The sequence below is a fragment of the Myotis yumanensis genome, unplaced genomic scaffold (genome assembly GCF_028538775.1).
Source record: "Myotis yumanensis isolate MYYU_CA2020_CCGP unplaced genomic scaffold, mMyoYum1.0.hap1 SCAF_9, whole genome shotgun sequence".
Classification (NCBI taxonomy): domain Eukaryota; kingdom Metazoa; phylum Chordata; class Mammalia; order Chiroptera; family Vespertilionidae; genus Myotis; species Myotis yumanensis.
Window position 1 is genome coordinate 49,427,434 of NW_027223760.1, and position 22,800 is coordinate 49,450,233.

General features: G+C 39.0%; 1 protein-coding gene across 6 annotated transcripts in view; it reads left to right on the forward strand.

The window, feature by feature from the left end:
• The window catches only part of DYNC1I1 (dynein cytoplasmic 1 intermediate chain 1), a 278,730-nt gene that overhangs the window by 154,877 nt on the left and 101,053 nt on the right, over window positions 1-22,800 (forward strand). For all 6 annotated transcript variants that reach the window (XM_070424306.1, XM_070424305.1, XM_070424309.1 and 3 more), the window contains 4 exons: window positions 3,135-3,224; window positions 9,193-9,355; window positions 11,355-11,454; window positions 19,627-19,752. In XM_070424306.1, the coding sequence (XP_070280407.1) occupies window positions 3,135-3,224; window positions 9,193-9,355; window positions 11,355-11,454; window positions 19,627-19,752 (479 nt within the window). The remainder of the gene's footprint in view (window positions 1-3,134; window positions 3,225-9,192; window positions 9,356-11,354; window positions 11,455-19,626; window positions 19,753-22,800) is intronic.

Sequence of the window (22,800 nt, forward strand, 5' to 3'; positions counted from 1 at the left end):
AGATTCCCAGCACCAGGTACGTACTACTGTTGAGTGCTCAATAAATCTTTGTTGACATACAAGCTAAGGCACCACCAGCTTGAAGGTTTCTGGGAACAAGTATTCCCAACTCTCTTGATGGCTTAAGAAAGGATTATTGTCCCCACTCAGCAAAGAAGGAAGCAGGGCTCGGAGAGTTTCTCTGAATTGTGTAACATCAAGAGGCTAGCAAATGGTAGACCCCAGCCTCGAACTCAGATCAGTTACTTCTCTTGACGTCCTGCTCCCACCCAGGTTGTGAGTCTGTCTGACCAGAGGAATTTGTAGTGAGGATGGCTGGCTGGTCGGGTCTCAGGGCAGTGGGTTCTGAAATGAAAACGAGAGCAGGATTTGGATGCAGCATGTATATTCTTGAATAATAAAACCACCCATTGCGTAGCTCTCTAGATGTGAAACCTAACTTCTCCTCGGCTCAGCCTTATGTGGAAGAGCGGTCCATGTTGAAGCCATGCGATGTCTACCTCCACGATCGCCTCCTTGTACTGCAACTGAATATCGTACCTGCTTGTACTTTAGGCCTTTCTCTTCCTCGGCATTTCTGTTTCATGTCGTTCTGTGGGCAGGGGGACAGCATGTGTAATGGCTTGACATGATTTGGAGGTTTTTTGGTATTTTTTGGTGGGGGATGGGCCATGACTCTGTCTCCTCATCTATAAAATTAGCCTAATGGTACCAAGTTCTGATAAATGAGTATGTATGCATGTCAAGCATTCATCCCTGCCGTAGGTATTATTATTGTGTATCTCCTGTATCTCTTCTACTAGGGCATAGATCATACCAGTAGACATAAGGCACTCGCCTGGCATTTTCGTTTGCTAGGGCTGCTGGAACAAAGTACCAGAAACTGAGTGGTTTAAACTACAGAAGCTTTTGTCTCACAGTTGTGGATGCTAGAATTCTGAGATCAAGGTGTTGGCAGAGTTGGTTCCTTCTGAGGCTCTGAGGAAGAAACTTCTCCATGACTCTTCCCTGGTTTCTGGCGGTTTGCTGGCAATCTTTGGTGCTCCTTGGCCTGTGGAAGCATCACCCCAATCTTTGCCTCCATCTTCCCATGGCGTTCTCTCTGTGTGTGAGTCTTTGTCTAAACCTTCCCTTTTTATGGGGATAATAGGTGCCCACTTTACTTCAGTATGGCCTCATTTTAATTAATTATATCTGCAACAACCCTATTTCCAGTATGGTCACATTCTGAGCTGTTGGGGTTAGGTCTTCAACATATGAATTTGGGGGTGCCCAGTTCAACACATAATAACACGGGCCTTAACCACCTTTGTTTGTTGGAGTTGCTGGCATTTAGTAAGCGTCAGGGTGTTGCTGCTGAATCCATTGCATTTTCTGAAAATGCCTCTAGAATGTTTAGAAATGGGGCCATTTTCTCATCAAATCAGTATCCTTTGGAAAATTGCCTCCCCATCCAAGGTTTAGCAGAAGAGGACACTTCCCTCCAGCCAGTGGCTCACCAGGCTTTGTGTTAGGTCTTTGGATCATGAAGATACAACATGTGTTGGCGAATGTTTTATTCAGGAATTTCCAAGCAGGTTTGCAGTGGGTAGATAGCAGTAATATCTTTATATAGGGATAAGGTCTTAGAGGCGTTATTAACATTATAAAGATTTATTTATCTAAAAATCTATGTTCTTTTCAAAATTTCAGTGCAACTTTTTATCATCAGTGTATATTAATAAATGTATTATTAATAAATGATAGTTTTCCTTAAAAGTGTTTTACATTTTCTTCTGATATGTATATATAGTGTGATTATAAGGTAATGAGGTTGATCACACAACCTATATACATGTGTAGAGAGTAATATATTTCAATGAAAATTCCCACTTAAAAACTTAATTATCTAAATTGCACTGCTATACTTTATACATCCATGTTTTAAAAATTGATAATCCTTACACAAATCACTTGCTTAATATAGTGGGAACTTTTGGAGTTACTTTTCAGGCTATCCATACTTATTTATTTATTTGGACATTTAAGTATGCATTTATAGGGCATTCTCTAGTTGTTTGGTACTGAAGTTTTGAGTTAATATGTCTCAGGATTTATTGATGGAAATGGGACTATATAAAGAGCTTGAAATCTTATAGAAGGTTTGTAAATATTTGTTGAATGAATGAATGAATATATGAATGAATGTATGAGGGAAGGAAATGAAGTCATTTATTTTAAACTCCATTTGAACCAACACAATCAGTAACTTTCAGTGAATATAATGCTTAAGAGTGAAGGTAATATATTAAAAACTGTGAAAGCAAGTTTTAATTCTTTAGATCATTTTATTTTTATAAGTTGGATTTTCTTATGACCTTTGGACTCTCCCCTACATCGTGACTGATGATTCCAAGAGGCCTACAATGAAAGGGGCCTCTGAGACAGGCAGGTTGAGAGCAGAGAGAGAGAGGGAGCACACATTTGCATAGGGCAGGAAGGGCACTATAACATCTGGCAGTGGTAGCCTCCTGGGTCCATTTGTTAGTGCTCATTAAATTCACATTAATGCATGAGCTGCTCTGGATGTGTAAATGCCATGTGGGTTGGTTGCTTTCTCAGAGGCCAATGGCAACGACTTTTGGGGGCCCTACCCCTGGTGGTTTACTTGCCAATGGCATTTGACCTGGGGTCAGACCTGTATTTAACCCTTTCCTGTAGGTCAAAAACAAATTAATTTGGTGAGAATTAAATTGGAAATGAGTCGTCTGTACAGCAGGTGTCCCCTGTGGAGAATGTGCCCCAGGTGGAAACATTTTAAGATCTGTTTTGGGGCCATCTCTGAAGAAGCTTCAGAGGTCAGAGAGGCAATTCCAAGACATCCCATGTGGTGAGGGCCTGGAGATGGAGGTAGCAGGTGCTGACTCAGGGCGGCTTTCTCAGCAACTTGGGGGGACTTTCAAAGAGGCTCCTTTTGGAGATAATTTATTTATATATTCATGAACATGTATCTTGGGCATTCATTGTGGACTGATTCACTTAGAAGTTGCCCTAAATGATTGGAACTTTACCCTTTGCCCCTACCTCCCACCATCAACCAAAGGCTTTGATTTGAAGGAACGATCATAGTGCATTTCTCTCTCTCTTTTTTCTAGAGGATGAAGATGATGAGGATATGGTGGAACCTAAAATTGGCCACGATTCAGAATTGGAAAATCAAGACAAAAAACAGGAAGTGAAGGAAGGTATGGTGTGGGAGATAAATTGTGTCATTATTTGATTTATTTATTTTATTACCATAAGGGACTCTAGAGGTAAGTAAAAATTAAATGTACACCCCCTGTGTGGGAAGGTTTTCTATGATTGTTCAATACATTACATTTAGCAACATGAACTTTAATCTCCAAAGCAAGAGTCATTTTTTATTTTGACTGATAGAGGCAAATAGAGTGCAAACCATCCACAATTCCAGCAACAAATCCAGGCATGATTTCAGTAAAATTATAACGGAATAATGATAAAATAAGACATTTGTTATCAATTATTGTGCTATCTAAAAACTTTGTTATATATTCCCAATGATAACGTAACAAGAAAGCAAAACAACAACACACAAACAAACAAGGAAACTAAAGCAAAAGAGAAAATTGTTATGGGATGTAAAGTACAGCATAGGGAATATAGTCAATAATATTGTAATAATTACGTATGGGGTCAGATGAGTAGTAGACCTATGGGGCGATCACTTCAGAAGGTATAGAAATGTCTAATCAGTACACCCAAAACTAATATAATATTATATGTCATCTGTAATTAAAATTTTTAAAAATTATAACAAAGAAAAAGAAAGGGGAAGACAATACTACAGGTGATGTTTCCCTAAAAATCTGATTTATATCCCTTCTAGATTCTCAGTACTGCAGATAAAAGAGAACTTTGAAATTGTCATTCTTATTGATCAATGGAGTGTCCGTGAGAACAGAGTGTGGATTTAAAAGATCCTTCCATATTTCCTACCGAATGCCCACAATATAGGTCAACATAACTCTAATTAGAAGCCCATTTGATTTAACATTTTAAAGATGCCCGTGGCTCTGGCACAATGTGTGTCACATGGTTGTCACTGGGGACGTTTGGAGGAAAGGGTCCATACTGGTCACGTGTACTCACTTCAGTCTGTTCAGGCACTGAGATTGGTTACAGTCAAGTTCTGGGGCACAATGGAGGGCAAGGAGTGGATTCATCTCTAATAGTGGCATCCACAGAAGGGAATAAAGTTACTTTTCTTGAGAGATTCTAAATGGATTTGATTGAAGAGATTTCACATTCAAACTTCTACTAAGAACATACTTTTTTAAAGCTGGTGAATAAAATATCATTGACACAGGTGTAGCATGAGACAAAATAAATCCGAATTTATTAAGATACCCGCTTCTTGCTTTTGCAAAATGTCCTTAAGATGTACTGGGGATAAGGAGCTGGGGTATGTTTTGCACGTCTTGGCACAGATCACCACGCCCCTCCACCCCCACCCCCACACCCCAACCTCCAAATTGTCTACTCTGGCAAAACATTGCAACCACCTTCTTCACGTCTGAGCAGAAACACCCTCTAATTTCAACTGTTACTCATGCTTCATGGAATTGATTAAAGTCCTGTTAAAAGTCAAGAAGACGTTTGCAATATATTTTCTATTACTGCTGCGCTGTGAGCTTTATTCTCTATTAATGGCTTTTCTGCAAATTAGCACATAATGGGTTAAAAGCATGTTTATGATGGCATCAAACTCTGTGTTGTTGTTTTTTAAAGCAAGACAGTATTTTGCAAACTTTTGAAAGAATCTCTGGCAGATATAATCGTGGCGCCGTTCACACGGCTGCATGGTAGTTAGGGCTGTGTCAGCACTTCCATTATGAACCCTGAGTTTCAGGGATTTATTACTCAGCCATAAAAATTTGCTCTGGGCTGAAACTTGACATACATGGTTTCAAACCAGTGAACACATTTTTGAGAAATCTGGCCTGTTTTGGAGTTAAAAAAAAAAAAAAGTGGTAAGGGGAGATGGGAAAATAGTGCTCACTGGCTTTTGACATTTTTGCCCATGTGACATCAAAATGCATTAAACAGTAAAGAAATATGGGTTTGATGTATGACTGTTTTCACTCTGTTGTCCACAACAGAGTAGAGAAAAACAGCAGGTACGTTTTAGCTTTTAATCAAAATGTAGGGAATTTGTATATGGGAGTGTCTTTGTGTCTTCAGGTTTGGAGGTTTGAAACAACAGCATCGGACACCTCACCCCTGTCAATGCATGTCAGCTCCTAAACCTCACATTCACGTCAGTGGAGGATGCCCTCTCTATTAGTCTGGTTTGGGTTGCTTGTTTATGAATTGATTTCCCTGTAAAATTCTCGTAAGAGCCATCCTCCTATTTAATCTGATTTTAAACTTAAGCTTTGTGGGGTTTTATTTATTTATTTTTTGTCTTTTAAATATATTCTTGAAAAACATTAAAAGATGTCATTTTTATATTGAAATTTAAAACTACATCATAGAAACAAGGCAAGACAAGTGGATATTTTTAAAATAACTTTTAACCAAAAATAAGGTATTGTAAAAGACTCAATAGAAATTGTGAAATTCATGATGAATTTTACATTTTTACAGAGAAAAAAAAAATTCCAAGAACCCAAAATATAATAAATAAATAAATTTAAAAGAAACTGAAAAAATACACATTAAGGCCGATAAGAAAACTCTAGAAAATAGGTTAAACTAATCATGAAAGACATAAAAAAAAGTGTTTACATATGTAAAACCAAGATAAATTAACATTTCTACAATAAGTAGAATATAAAGTAAATCCTGAAATAAAATGTATACTAGATTTTAATTTTGCAGGACATGAATTCACAGAATTAGGCAGCCATCTAAACTTTGAATTTCATGAATGCAGCACGTGTTTTCATACTTGTTATTCAAGCTAAATATAACTGTTCAGGTAAATTTTGCTAAGTTTGAAATCTGTCATGTCATTTGGACCACATGTAAGTCAAATTCACATATCCTGCTTTTTACAAAGAATCTTTTTCTCTTTAAGGTCACTTTCGATGCAAAAATTATTGTTAGCTCTTGGCAGAAATAATAAACATTTTGTTGCAAAAAAACCCCAACAAACCTGCTATAATATTTCTTATAAGAAAATAAAATATTATAATGCCCATGTTTTGCTCTGATATGCCTTATTAAATTAATCCTGCCCTTTTCATGCAGTGAGTGTGTTAAAAAATTGACTAGGTTCCAGTGTTAGGGAAAAGCTGCAGAAACAAATATTTCAGGGGGGATTTGGGGATTATCCTGGGGCAAAACTATTCTGATTCCAATTGTTTATGCTTGTATTTTGAACCTTCTGGATTCCATTAATCAACCAATTTTCTTTCATAAAATATGATGTCTGGAGAGGTTTCATCTCCGAATGCAGCTTTTGATTATGGTTCTTGGATGCTCCATTATATTTTCATTACATTGTAACAACATTTATCAATTTAGAAATTTTTAAGTATGGGAGGCTTTGGGATTTTGTCAAAAATGCCTGTGGTCCTACTTAACTCTTAAGTTGAATATTATTTACGATGTTAAAAAAACTACTTGTCTGCACATGCATTTTATTATTTTGTGCTAACAAATCTTGTCATTTGATCCCTGTTAGACATCAAAGCTTAATATAAGATATATCCTTTGTTTTGCTCCAGTAGCAATTTAATTTTAAGCCAAATATTGTATTGTCAAATATAATATCTGAAGAGGCTACTGCTTCACCTACCTGAACTTGGCCTTTGCAAATACACTTTGATCAGCCATTTATTTTTCTCTTAGAGAGAAGTTGTATGTCTTGAAAGATGAGATCAAAGTGACAATAAGCTACAGGGGAGAAAAAAATTACAGAAAATTACACAGATACTATTTTTTTAGTCAAGGTAATGGACCTATAAGGAAAGATACAGGTGAAATAGAAGGAGCTGAAAAAGATAAACAGAGAATAGAAAGCTATTTTTTAGTATTATAAAAATGGAATAAAGGGGAAAAGTCCTGTCTCTGCCTAATTTCCAGGGTGCCTTGGTCATCCATCAACAGTGACTAAGGCTAAACAAGGCTATTAAAATAAGACATTTTCCTTGGTCCTATAGTACCCTTATTTAGTGAAGTTTATTTATTTATGTAACAGTACTAACCAAAATAAAATAACCCTCACATTTTGTAGGGTTATTTATTTATTTATTTATTTACTTTGCCTAGTTACATTGAATGGTTTTACTGTTTTCTTGAACTTACATATGGGTGAAAAAATTCAATTTCATACTAATATATAGGAGTTTTAAGAAGTAGACTACTAAATTGCTACCTAAAGAGTAATGATTAAATACTTAACTATTTGCCCAGTGTATTTAGCTTGAACCCTTAAACCAGACTTAGTGTTTAGGTATCATGGCCTGCTTTGCCCAGAGACCTTTAATTGCTTGAAGAATCGAAGCTAACGTATGGCACAGGAAATGTTGGTTTTGTAGAGTTCTTGTTGTTATGGTCCGTTTCACTATTTCTTAAGCCGGTGTCTGGGCAGTTCTGCTCAGCAGAAGTTGATGGGGGTTCCTGGAGAGTCCCAGCAGACACTGGCATCTTTCAGGTTCTGGAGACTTCAGCAGCAAAGAAATGTTTCTAACTATATTTAAAAACTATGGGATGGGCTGTTTTTGGAGAAGATCTTCTGCTGGAGTGGATTTATCTTTTTTTGTTTTGTTTTGTTATAATGTTACCTGGAGAGCATTTTTCAGGGTGTGAACCAACTACATCAGGGTCATGCTAGTTTCTTGTACAAGGACAGATTGTGGAGTCCGTCCCTCCGAACCTCCCGCATTGCGGTCTAGGGCAGGAAAGGGGCGGTGGGAAGGGGAGAGGCATCATGAACCTGAAAAGTTTGCGATTCACTCCATGGCTCTGCAGGAGAGCTTTGGACAGTTCCCATTTCTCCGAACAGTGGCTTTGAGATACCATGAATAGAAGCAAGTAACGTTTACATAAAACATTATGCTCCAGGCCTGCACCTGAAAGAGTCCTCTGACCATGTGACCATATGGACGTTGGTCCTGGTTATACGGGGATGGTGGTAGAAGTGTTTGGAAAAGCCAGTGGGTGAGTGATTCCACCAGGGACCCACCTGTAATTGTAATGTACTACCCCCTTCTGTAGCTTCAACTTCAGGCACTTCTGGTGCCACGGAAAGAGTCATCAATCAAATGTGGACCGAGGGCTCCCTGCCCAGAGTTGAATGGGGTTCCTGAAGAACCACAAAGGCTCAGCTGACAGTTTCTGCCCTTGAGGCTTTCTCAGTCTGGGAGAGTTCCTAATCCTTTATCGGTTTATGTAAACCCTGCTACTGAAGAAACAGTTTATGTAACTCAATTGTGACTCTGAAGTGAACTTTCTTTCAGACACTATGACATATTGCTGGTTTTTTTCATCTTCTTTGCCTCATTTTTTGCATCTTCAGGATTCGTGATAAGCTCGACCATGCTAGAAAAGTGAGGCATAAAAGCAATTGTTAGGTGTCTCACAGAAGCATTTATTTGTTCCATGTGTTTGTGACAAACAGAAGATATTTGGGTGAAAGGGGTTTGGAAGGACATGTCAGGGTTTGAGTGGAATGTATATAGCAATCAGTCAGCCTTATCAGGCCATCATCTAAAATAAAATGAATTTATCCAGAGAAAGAGGACAGGTGCTATCTGGATCATAGCATAGGTGGTTCTTAATTATTTAATATGTGCAGCTGTACAGTAGTCTCTAATATACATAGTTTTAGATTTCTCTAATATTCATTATTTCAGCCTTTTTTTTTTCAGTTCTAAAGACAATGACTTTATTCAAAACTGATTGCTTAGAACCCACCAATCTATTTTCATTGGTAATATTTTTCAGCTCTTCCAAACAGTAAGCAGGCCAGATATGAAATCTTTTTGTAAAATTGGCAGTGAAGACATCTGCAAAAAACATTCTGTGTGAATGTGGGAGTAATTTAGACTGGATATTTACAAGGGCTTATCTCGCTGTGTCTTCTCATTCCTTTGATAAGCAGTCTCTTTCAAGAGTTGGATTCCTCTTGAGATGTTTTAATTGTCCTTTTTTTTTCTTTCCTAACAATCTCTTTTACATAAAAAGCCCCTCCAAGGGAGCTGACAGAAGAAGAGAAACAGCAGATCCTTCATTCAGAGGAATTTCTCATCTTTTTTGATCGGACCATCCGGGTCATTGAAAGAGCGCTGGCCGAAGACTCGGACATCTTCTTTGACTATAGTGGTCGCGAGTTAGAGGAAAAAGATGGGTTAGTTTCTTGTGTGCATTTTTAAAAAATACAGTGATAAGTTATCTGTTGATTCTAAATTCATGTGTGTGTCACCGTTGCAAATCCAAAATCTAACAAATCAGAGGAGGATGAAATTCCAGGGTTGATCTTGCTAAACAGCTTTGACTAAGGGCTTTGGTTATACCTCCTGGCTTAGAGTTTCCCTGTAATTATCATGTGCTTCCGTGAAATGCTTTTGAACTTGATATCTGGGGAACGGGCCAGGTGATAGAGACTGGCAGAGTCATATGTACTTTGTCCTCTGACAAAACACCCTTATAAGCAGCAGCAGGAGATTTACGTTATATCCAGTAGATCTATTTTTTATGTCTAAGCAAACAGGAAACTGAAGGAAATAAACACAAGATAGACCTTAACTGATGTGGGAGACAGTGAATAGAAACTGGAAATGTTTTCCTCTTTAGACACCTTAAGATTCTGTGTCTATGCCTTTTAAGAAACACATATGCAGGGATATATTTACAGATAAAACAAACAAAAAAGTAATCAATAAAAGCAAGTGGCCCCAAATGACTTTCTCTGTGACTGCAACCTATACATTGTAAAAGGCAGTGGCTGCTAACCATCATCGTGGGGATAATAAAGAGGCACTTTACGAGCTTCCTAAGAAATAGAAATAGCTGGTTTTTAGTCACCAATTTCTTTATGCCAAGAACAATATGAGGAGGTGAGATCCCCTGCCTTTTTCATCAGACCTGAGTTTTTTACTATTTCTAAAATTCAAATACATTCTCAAAGGACAACCTATCATCATTGAAGACACTCAAAGGAATACAACAGAGGCTCCATACACAGTTTCAAAAGGGAGTTCTGAAATGTCCTAAACAGTTAAAGAGACAATAGTGTTTTGAATATACATGTTGTGAAATGTTTGTTTTCTTTTTAAAAGCCCACTCTGTGGCTCAGTTGGTTTTTCTAGGTGCTATTTCCTTCTGGGAGTCTGGCCCACTGTTATTCTGACTTCCTGACAGTTACTTGGGTGCATATACCTCTTGCCTGAGTTGGCAAGGGTGGAGATGCAGAAGGGTTAACAGGAGGAAAAAAAAAATCAACTCAGAATAAGTCAGCTGATTAGAGCCTAAGAAAATAATCTAAAACCAGGTCACCCAGTACAAGTGATGCAGGATGCAAGCCAAGGGAATGAAGCAAATGAACAGAAAGAAAAAGGTGAGTGTGGAGAAATTCTTGAACCAAAGCCCAAGAAATGTAGGCAGTTTTTTATCCACATCCAAAAGCTGCTGGCAGAGAATAAACATGACTCAATTTAAACACTCAGTCGATGGAGCAAATGCACGATCAGGGAAGCACTCTTGAGAGGAGGTTTGGTGGCCAGCTGAGTATCAGCCAAGTAAACACTGGCCAAAGTGTAATTATTCCAGACCCCGATGCTGTTTTAGTCTATGTGTAGCATCTCATACACGTGGTGCACCCCCCCACCCCCACTCTCCAGCATGTCTGTCTCATGGTGGAACTTACCACTTGCTACTGAGCAGGGAGGCAACCACTACAGCTAATCAGAAATTACTGGTAAAGAGAAACATGCACATCATCTCTGGTCCAAGGCCAGATAAGGGGGCACTGATCTCAAAGAATCGCCAAGTGTGTGCGCTCCCTTGACAACAGGGACATTTCTAGTAAACTCTGCTTTAGGATAGAACTTACTGAGAGGAGGAGACTCCTTTAGCACTCATCAAGATGAGAACCTGAAAAAAATTTGACATTTCATGCCAGGCTTGGGACATGTGGAAACCTTTTCTGGGCCAGGTTAGAGAGAGCTTTTCATAAAGGAGACCCTTGATAGTTAATTTGTGAACAGAGTTTGTTATATAAATGGATGCTTTGGCTTCAGGGAATATTATGTAGCATGCTTTTCCACTTCATTCTTTCAGCATTAGCAGAAGAGACAAAGCCCCATTCTGAAGCATCATATTTATCTTTGATATTTAAACCCTCCTAGGGATGTCCAGGCTGGAGCCAACCTTTCTTTCAATCGTCAGTTCTATGATGAGCATTGGTCCAAGCACCGAGTAGTCACCTGTATGGACTGGTCTCTCCAGGTAAGAATTATTGCTGGGATGGGACAAACTGGGCTTGTGTTCTCATGGCATTTGTATGAGAGAGAGAGAGGGAGAGAGAGAGAGAGAGAGAGAGAGAGAAAGAGAGAAATATGCTTCACTACTTTGGATATGCTCTTTACCCTACAATTTTTTCTCTGCCTGTGGGTATCTTTCTTACTTTCCTGAGGTTTCAGTTTCAGTTTTGCACTCTGTTATTCCTGTATATTGAGTACTTACTATGTGCCAGGTACCCAACAGGGACCTGGCCATTCTGTCTGTGAAGCTGCTCTCATTAAGGTTGCCAATGGTTTCCTATTTGTCAAATCCTGTGGCTATTGTTAAGCCTTCTTTGGCCCTGACATTCCAGTGTTGTTGGCTTTCCCATTCTTCTAAAAACAATATCCTTCCACAGCGTTCCACACACTATTCCCCTCTAGTTCTCAGACTTTTCTAAGGCGTCTTTTTCTCCTCCACCCTTGTGGTCCTCATGGCCATGCCCTCACTCTTCTTCCTGACATGACCTCTGTGGGAGATTTCTTCCACTGCTATGGATTCAACCACCACGGGGGCAGCCTGCTTATATCTCCCACCTAATATCCCTCCTCAATTCCACTTTACACCCCAGACAGATGCACTCAGGGGCCCCACAGAATCTCAAACATCACTAAGTCATTATTTCCACGTATTATAAATCTTTTTTTGCCACTACACTCTCTCTATGTTAAAGCCATACCCAAGGGCCAAAGCAGAACTTTCATCATTAACATTAGCAACTTCTCCTTTATCTTCCCGACCCCATCAGTCACCAAAACCGTCTATTTCTCTATTCATATATCCCTCACCTTACAACTGTAGTATTGCTAACTTTCTATATCTATGCTTGTCCACCTATCTTCTGAACATCAAGTCAAATATACAGGGATTAGGGATACCACCCCTCCCCCGCCACACACACACATACAGTAAAAAATCTGTATATAACTTCCCAATTGTCCCCTGGTATCTGTGGGTGATTGGTTTCAGGACCAACTCTCCCCTTCCTTCTCAGGTACCAAAATCTATGGATTCTCAAGTCACTTCTATAAAACAGTGTAGAACAATGTTAGCCCTCCACATCCATGGATTCCCAACCATGGATTCAAAAGCCAGGGATACAGAGGGCCAAATACATATTTATTGAAAAATTCAGCATATAAGTGAACCCATGTAGTTCAAACCATGTTGTTCAAGGTTCAACTGTAATCTTTCTAAAGTTCAAATCTGATCACTTTACCCCCTAGATCAGTGGTTCTCAACCTTCCTAATGCCGCGACCCTTTAATACATGTTGTGGTGACCCCCAACCATAAAATTATTTTTGTTGCTACTTCAAAGCTATAATTGTGCTACTGTTATGAATCGTAATGTAAATATCTGATATGCAGGATGTATTTTCATTGTTACAAATTGAACATAATTAAAGCATAGTAATTAATCACAAAAACAATATGTAATTATATATGTGTTTTCCGATGGTCTTTGGCGACCCCTGTGAAAGGGTCGTTCGACCCCCAAAGGGGTCGCAATCCACAGGTTGATAACTGCTGCCCTATTATTAATAAGAAAAAAGTCTAAACTCATTAGTGTGACATTCAGAGTGGAAGCAGGCAAATTAACCAAAAGCCAGTTTGCTGAATGGCCAACTCAACTATTTGACAGTTTATCCAGTGAAGTTATGTGGCACAGCCTGGTTGTGGTCCAGGCAGAATTTGAACCCAGATGGAATGAGCCCTGAGCCCATGTTTTCGATGACCATGCTGTGCTCTCTGCTGCAACGACAATGACATAATAGCACTGAGGAGAATAGGAATGCTGAGTCCTGGCCATTTATGTCCAGCACCGTTTCTGCTTTCTTGTAGTCTGTGCTTTTATTAAGAAGAATAATCATGGCTAGCTTTTAGTTTGTGTTTCTTACATGCTAAGCACTGTGCCAGCTGCTCAGATAGCATTATCCTATTTCACCCTCATAACGTCGCATGAGGTGGCCACTGTTACTCTTTCCATTTGATAGCTGAGGACATCGAAGCTCAGAGAAACTAAGTATTTGCTAAGTCACTCAGCTAGGATGTGGTAGAGCAGGGATTTGAACCCAAGCCTTCCAGTACGTTAGGGCATATGGTCTTCACCACTGCCTCCCACAAATGGCAATAAATCTGGCACCAAGAGAGGGTGTAAGTGTTAAATGACATGGGGCAGGTAGCAAGTGCTTTCAGAGTGCAGTGGAGTTTGGTATCTGTTTCTGGTCAGACAGGGCTTCTCAGAAGACTGGGATTCAGACAAATGGAGGGGAGAAGAGGGTGTTCTAGGCAGAGCAGTTAAACAGATGGTGTGAAGAGCCCCATTTAATCATGCTGGAGAACTGAAGGGGAGAGTAATCCCCCACAACTGGACTGTCATCAGCCCCCGAGTGGGTGAGGGTTCTCTCCTCTTGAGTCTCCTTTTACATCCAAACAGCAGAGCAGGCATGTCATGATGGAGCAGAGACTAATACCAGCAGGGATTGCCCGGCCGCATCCCACTGCTGTGTGGGTGGTCTGTGAGTGCACTCGGGTGTGTGCACAGAAATCAGATCCAAGCCTAAGGAAACACTTAGCTCGGCTTGTTCACTTGTTCAGAGTCTGGAAATTACACAGGAACCTTATCTGACACATTCCTCAAAGGCAACGTGTACTTGTCCCTGGGTCGGCTGACAGTGCTCCCAGAGGAGTGGCAGGGCCAGCTCCTCCTTGCTCATGGATGGATTTGCTTCCATGGAGGATTCTGTGTGATGCTTTTTGTTTCAGGAAGTGAACCTATAAAGGGCAGAAACTCTACCATGGAGAGACCACATTTATTTTTCCTCATTTTTGTGTAAGCTGTTCACTTACACTATGAGGAAGAGGTTTGCAATTTTGAAAAATGTACTTTATATGGAGCACGAGAAAAAGGTTTAGAACCCTCAGCTCCTACATACACTTGTGGGGTTCAAAGGACCATGTTTATATGCGTATGGGATGAAGAGACTTCCTGAATGTATCTAGGGGATGCAACCCAGTGATATTAACAAAGAAGGACAGAAGCACACCCTTACGCCCTAGTAGGGACACATGTGCTAGGATGATTACCTGAGTGGAACAGAATGGAAAAAGGGAAGAAAAAAGAAAACACTACAGTAAGTCCTCACTTAACATCATAAGTAGGTTCTGTGACTTTAAACAAAATGACATATAATGAAACCATTTCACCATGGGCTAATTGATATAAACAAGAGTTCAATTCCTAAGGCATCTCATCAATGTTATAACAGCAAAACAATGTTATTTGAGGATCTACTGTATGAGGTTTCTGTATAGTTTTGTTTTGATCTCCCAAGATTCTTAAACAAGAACATTTTAAGTTTGCAATATTTTCAAAATATCCACCACACATAATTTCCTGGAAGAAATTTGAGCACTTGGAGAATTACATCAACTTTGTCATTCATTGAATATTGTGTAGTAGAGAGGGTCAATAATACTATACACATAGCATGTGACAGACTGGTACAAAACCAGACTCATGGTCTTACTCCCACTATATTGTATTCCTCTCACATGTAAATTGCATTCTCCAATCTTTCAGTCATCATTATACAAACTCGAGTACTTTTGGACAGTTTTTTTAGTTGCCAAATCAAATTAAATTTACAATAGCAAGAAAACTCCCGCTGACACCAATTCAAATCTGCTAACATGGATTTGACATCTACTTTATGCCGTGCCCTCTACTTCTTGCTTGTTTTGGAAATAGCATCCTAACTGATCTTCCTACCTCAAGTTTCTACATTGTTGAGTCATTATAAGTATTCTTTCAAGATTAACACTTGTAACGATTACTTATATGCTCTCAATATTACCTTGGGCATGTTGCCTGACTTCTCTTGGCTTAAGATTCCTCATTCATAAAATGATGGTAATAATACTTAGCTTGCATGCTTATTGTGACTATTGAATGAGTTAATGTATTTAAAGAACTTACAATTTTTAAAAATGTCTAGTACATAAAAAGTACTCAATAAATGTGATAGTGGGGAGAGTATTAGTAGCACAAGTATAAATAGTTGCAATATATGACTCCTACCACCCCAGAGTAAAGTCTAAAATCATTAGCCTATACTCAGTAACTTCTATGAGGATGCCCTGAGATATTTCCAACATTTCCTGTTTCTTACCTCTTCATACATCTTAGCTCACTGCCAAATGCTACCTTCTAAGGTCTCCTGAACCTATTCTTCTTCACTTTCGGCTAGCTTAAGCAAAGGGGGAATTTATTGGAGAGCCACTCAGGTACTTAGGGGATCCGTGGAAAAGATAAACAACTGGGACTCAGGAATAGTAGAAATCTGGGCAGCTTGGGGGACCTCACCAATAAAATGCTATCATAATCTAACTCACTTGCCAGCCCATAGGTTTTGTGTCTCTGTTCAAAATTTACAATGACCAGCTAAGAGAATGTGATTGGCCCAGTTGGATGTCAGCCCTGCAATGAATGGATTGTCCCTGGGAAGTTAGACAGCTATTTACTGAGGTAATCTCCAGATATGGGAGCATCACTGAGCCAGCTGACACCCAATAGAATATCCTGCATCCATATTGGTACCCTTGTCCATACTGTCCTCTCCCTTTTCTCCTGATAACCTACCCATTTAACAAAGCCCAACGCTCATTTCTTTTTAGAAATCCTTTTCAATTTTTCTCCCTGCAGCACCCCAACTAAAATGGTTATTTTATCCTCTGTACTTGCTTATGCCCCTATCTTAGCACATATCATGTTCTGCTTTTATGTTTATACTAGCAGCCCAGTGCATGAAATTCTTGCACGGGTAGGGTCCCTAGGCCTAGCCAGTGATCAGGGCCAATTATGGCCTTCCGGGTGCCAGCCGGGGCCTTCCTTCGTTCTATGCCCCTCCCCCCCACCCCCCGGGGTGGTCAGTGCACATCATAGCGAGTGATCAGTCTGGTAGAACTCCACGGGGACAATTTGCATATTAGGCTTTTATATAGAGAGATGATAGTTACACGTGCATATGTCTCACTTCCCTCTACTTAACGGAGAGTTCCTGTAGAGCAAAGCCTGTTGTTGTTACATTCTTCTCCCACATTTTAGCTGGCATAGTGCCTTACAAATGCATAGGAGGCACTTGACACAGGCTATAGTGGACTAGAAGCCAAGCAGACTTTAAATTGGGTTCTCACGTCTTCACTTATTAGCATCATAACTGGGAACAAGTTACTCACCCAGGGACTCTTAGTTTCTCCATCTGTAGAAATAGGAAAACCATTGCTAGTTTAGATTGCAAGGGCCAAATGAGTTAATCACCCAGCTCTGTCTGGAACATAATGGGCACTTAAAACATGTTGGTTCCCTTCTCTCTAATAAAAGTCATACTTTATTTCTCTATAAGAGCAAACAGCTTGAGAGCAGATCTGGTCATTTCCAGGTAACAATTCTCCTAGGTTAAATATTAGATAATCTAGCCTCATGAATAATCATAAACTTCATACTTGTTCGCATTCTCTTTAAACTCATACTTTTAACATTTAAGGTTAAATCATTGTTCAGAAATTTACTTTTTATTGGAGTATTCCTTTTTATTGTATTCCTCTCACATGCAGATGTCTGTTGTAAAGTCACAAATTTGACTAATCATGTTCAAAGAATTAACAGAAAAAGGCATGCTAGAGGAGATTTTTGAACTCATAAAATTTCACATGCAATAAGAGTTAAAGGAATATCTTTAGGACTTATGATCCCAATTATAGAAATTACACCAAAGACATTTCACTGGTATTTTACTAAAGCTCTCCCTGTTTTCTAAAGGAGTTTTAAACCCAAATAATTTAGAATATTTTTAATGGAAAAAAGAAAAGCTACAAGTGGGAGCCGACGATGAAACCCAGATGTGAAGCTGTGGTATATAATTCAAGACACATCTGGCTGCTCATTGACCATTCTGATAGTGGTGGTGTTGATGTTTATAGAGTTGCCTTTTTACATGCGACATAGTTAAACTTCAGCTGGACAGTCTGGAGACTTCTGTGTTTATCTAGATGTTAGTGTCTTTGAATGGGCCTTTGATTTAGCCACTGAGGAGTATTTTCTGATAAAGAGTGATTACGTCCAATGATGGCCGCATACATGTATTATAGGCTTGTACTTCCTCTGCATCAACCAGCAAGTTGTCGCTCTGTGTAGTTTTCTCAAATTGAGGGAGTTTAAAGAATGAATAAAGCCACGGAAAAGACTTAGGTTTAATTATTATAGATAGAAAAATGTTGATGTTCAAATTTATGATAATCTATTTTTAAATATATACACAGCATAGTGAAATATAGGGGGAAAATTAAATGATCTCTGAGCAAAGGGTGATAGGATCTGTTATAATCCTAATATAATTGCATATGTAATGATACAATTTTTAATGTGGCCACCTTATGGAAATCCCAGGTAGGAGTGGCCTTTTCATGAAATGTTGTATCTCCCATGAGATCCACTCCTCAGTTTGTTTATTAATACACAGCACAGAGATATCATAGTGTGAGTAGGTATTTCTATTCACTGTGGAGTCCTGATGGTTTTACTGGTTGTGTTTCCTGCACTTATGCGTTTAATAGTTGGAATTATTTTATAACAAGGGATTAAATATAAAGTCTTTCCACTGAGCACAGTTACTAAAATTTTTAAAAAGCATCTGTAATTCAGTAGGTTTTGGCACAAGTTTAGCATGTGGTGGGAGTTACTAGGCCCTAGACTCAGAGGTCAATAAAAACTAGTCTCTACATTCATAGTGCTTCAAGCCTTGTAAGAAACAGAAGTGGGGGAAAACCATAATACAATTTGACAAGTGCATTAATGGGAGAGGACACACACATAATGTTCAAGGAGACAATGAGAGGTAAGGGAGGTGGTACATGGTTAGTTGGGATTGTTTGGAGGACTAGATGCCTGCATTGAGTCTTAAACAGTGAGTTAATGATGTCTACCACACAGAAGAGACATTCCAATAAGAACAGCAGACTCATAGGTACAGAGGCCATACCTGTGACCCTCAGAACTAGCCCAGTGAGGCTGGGTCATGGAATGTGGGAGGGCGAAAGGAGGGAGAATTGTAAGAGATTAAGCAGAGGAGTTAGAAAATGACAGAAGGATCCTATATGACCTGCATTTTATCTTCAAAGTAATAATGAGCCATTAAAGTATTTTAAACAGAGGAGTGCCTTAGCAGATATCTGTTGTAAAGTCATGTTGACAAAGTAGGTGAGGGTGGGGTCTCGAGAGCCTGGAGTCAGGGAGCCATTTAGGAAGCCGTTGCCTTCATTCAGATAAGAAATTAGTTTAGGAGGCTCTCACCTTAAGGATGGGAAGAAAACATGCATTTGAAAGGTATTGAGGAAGTAGTGAAATAGTACATGAAGTTGAGAACGAGGAAGCAATAAAAATGAATGTGGAGTGTCCAGGCTGGACAACTAGGCACCAAAAGAGGGAACATTGAAAGAGCAGTAGGTTTTATGGAAGGCAACGAGCTCATTTGTCTATGGTTACATCTGATGTGTCTGTGGGCGGCCCTGAGAAATCCCCAGTAGGCAGTCAGATATAAGAATCTGCAGCTAGGAGAGAAATCAAGCCTAAAGGAATAGATTTGAACACTGTCAGCATATTAATGCTTGTTGGAGTAGATGAAGTCACCCAGAGAAAATGTGTATACAGAGACAAAGGAAAAATAGGGCATAAAACAGCTTCCTTGGAACATAGATAGCAGATGGAGAACCTGTGGGAACTAAGAAGAGTGGGCAGGAAGAAACTAAGGAGAGAAATATATAATGGAATCCAACACAGGAGAAAGGAGGGATTAGCCCACATGTCAGCTAATACAGAAAGATCCAGCAATGTGTGCAGTTTGGTAGTTATTGGCGACTATGACAAGCTCATGTGGAATGATGGCGGCAGAAACCAGATTGCAATAGGTTGAGGCATGAAGTTGGTATTAAGTATGCCACAGCTTAAAAAGCAAGTGACATTTAAAGTATGTAGTATAACATGTGTCTGTAGAAATTAAGAAAGTTTTCTTTGTGTTGTCATCTTGGCCTAATTCATTCTTGTGACCTCTTCCACTTAGTACCCCGAGCTGATGGTCGCTTCCTACAACAACAATGAAGATGCTCCCCATGAACCAGATGGAGTGGCCTTGGTTTGGAACATGAAGTTCAAGAAAACCACACCAGAGTACGTCTTCCACTGTCAGGTAGGAGTCAGCACAGTAAAAATAACTTACATCTCCTACTAGACCAAATATAGTTCCTGCTGCCTTGCATCCGTCTTATGTGGAGAGGAAGAACTGAGTTTAAAAATGGAATTGTTGACAGTTTTGGAAAATTTCCCCACAGTAACCTAATGTTTGGGGAAAGTGGCAACCCTCTCCAAACAGTTAGGAAGCCTGGTTGGGGACTGTGTGTCATTTTCTTTCTATTTAAAACCGCCCCCATAGAGATGAGTTTATAAAGACCTCACACTTATGAAGAAATCCTGGTGTACCACTTCCTCTGCTCAGCAGCAGCATATGCTTGCCCACCCACGTGGACATCCGCAGAGCACTACCATTTCAAGCTCCCTTCTCTCTCCGAAATGCAGTTCAATGGGATTTTGCCAATTTTAAGTTGAGGGGCGCCATCTTGCTTGCAAGATAATAATATTTTTGTAGCCGGTTTAAGGGAATACCCATCATGAATCTTTCCTGACTTGTTGAGAAATATAGATGCTGTTTCCAGTTTGCAAGTGCAGAGATCATTTCAAATAGTTTTGGGTAGTTTATTCCTTATGTCTGCTGATACATTTGTCTTCTCATCCATTCAACATAATACAGGCTGAAATTACACTACACTTGTGAACATTCAGCTTTGCTCCGTTGCCATGACTCTGCTTAAATAATAGGCCTCAGTAGTGGCCCATGCACCAATGCTTTTATTAATGCTCATATCCTGTGATTATGCACAGGAAAATGCAAAACAAACATTCCAGCTCAAAGTTTCAGTTCCTCAAATATTACAATTCAGACATACTGAGTGACAGTTTAATCTAAATACAAATTCATTCATTGAAAGGGTGGGTAAACCTGTTGATATTTGGAAGTTTAGTGCCAATTTCTATCTAAGAGCTGAGTATCTTTTTGAACTGAAATATGTTTAGACTTTAGAATATTATCAGATATGATTTGGGGAATGGGAGCTGCTGGAATGAAAGGCCCAGCCCAGCCTGATTGAGTAGCCTCTGACCCAGGCCATGTTTTTCTAATTTGCTATCTTAAAACAACAAGAATTCTAGGTCTGCATAGTAAATAGCCTTTTTTCCTCCTGAACCTTTGAAATAAGAACAGTTTTTCCTTTCTTTGTTTTTTTTTTTTATAAGATTATCAAATTTGTCAGTGTGATATGCTCTTTTGGTAAACATAGAAGCACAAAATCTTAATTTTGCTCAATTTTAAGAAGTTTGTTGAATTACCAGGAAAATACTAAAAGGCTTATGGTGTAAGCAGAAGCACATTTTTAAAAAATCAGTGCCATTTAAATTATTTTGATATTATATAAAGCATATCTTGAATATTAAAAAAAGAAGTAATAATATATTGTTTTAGTCGATGTACATGCTGTTTATCAAAAATTTATATTAACTGACTATCGGTAGCCTGTGACAAAAACAGTTTGATAATATGGTTAACATTCACAACATTGCATAGTAAACAGGCCAGTAGGAGCATAATAATGCTGAGTTAAGAACTATTTTCAAAGGTCTTTGGAATTAACTGGAATTTTAAAATTACCTGTTTTATTGCACAATTGTAATACCAATATTGACTGAAAAGAGCATCTTCTTTGTCCTCTTGTGGTAGCTTTGGAATTATTTACTAAAGCTCTCACTAACATGCATTTAATTTTATCTTTAGTTTTTCCATTAAATGATCAAATGTATGTATTTTAGAAGAAAATACACTCTTGATTTCAAAAACAACAACAAAAAACAAAGTCAGAAGTACTCTGAATATCCTGATAAAATATACTGACTAAAATATCTCTGTGTCCCCCAAATTCCTACTACTATGTTCATTTCATCTAGAAGCAGATGGGGCTCTCAATTCTACTTAGTATTCTTAATAGAAGAAACGTGAGAATTCTAATACTTTTAAACTTTGAGTTGATCATGTGACATGTGCAAGAGACCATGAGGACTCTGAGAGTCTAGGTACCAAATAAAAGCTACTCATCTAACATATGTTTAAAAATACTGAAAATCATAATTGTGCTACTCAGACATGAACGACCCTTATTACTCACGAAAAATACATTTAGAAAATCTTATGAAAACCTAAATTGCTGAATACCACCATAGTACCTTGCTTCTGTGATTAAATTCTCTTAAACTGATCTAACTGCAGGGAGCAGAATGTATCACCAGCTTTGGGAAAGTGAAAAGGGAAAAAGTTTTGGTCCCTTTAAGGGAGGAAGTGTATACAACCTAAGTAATTCAGAAGCCCTTCTAGGGACCCCTGGTGGTTTGAATATGCAGTTATAGTTGGAAACCAATGGCATGTAGAGGAGAGAAGAAAGGGGATGACAAGGTGACAAAAGTGGTTGGCTTCTTTATTTAAGAGGGAGTTCTTGCCCCACAATTCCCTTCTGCTCTTTGACCCAAACTAGAGTGGCCATTCTTGCCTTTATTACTCTGATGATGATCTCCTACTGAATCCTATTTGAGAAATTTCCTAACCAACTCCCCTGTTCCTTCCCACCTTGTCCCCCTTGCCCCTCCACACACACACACACACACACACACACACACACACACTCACACTCTTACATTTCCTATAGCTCATTCATTGCTGGGATCTGCTCTGGGGATGGATGGTCAGAAGACCCAGAGCTGTTTTTCCAAGACCACATTCAACATAACATAGGGACAATGGGCACTGGAGAGTTGGCGAGTACCGTTTCTTTTGAAATAGTGACACACCTTGCTATCACTGATAACCATGAAGTTAAGATAAAAGCCAGTAAATATCAATGGTTATCAGAAGAAAACAAAGTACAAGTATGCCTGAGCTGATGGGAGACCAAACAAGGTATAACTTAAGCAGTCAGGAAAGTTATAGATAAATTAATGGATGGAAGTTAGATGGAAGGAAAAAAATAATAAGGGGCATAAAAGGGCAGTTTGGTAACCATGCACTGATCTCTAATAACTAAATGAGTATAACTACATTTATCTGTATTTTACATTTTGCTAGCACTTCTCCCTTCGT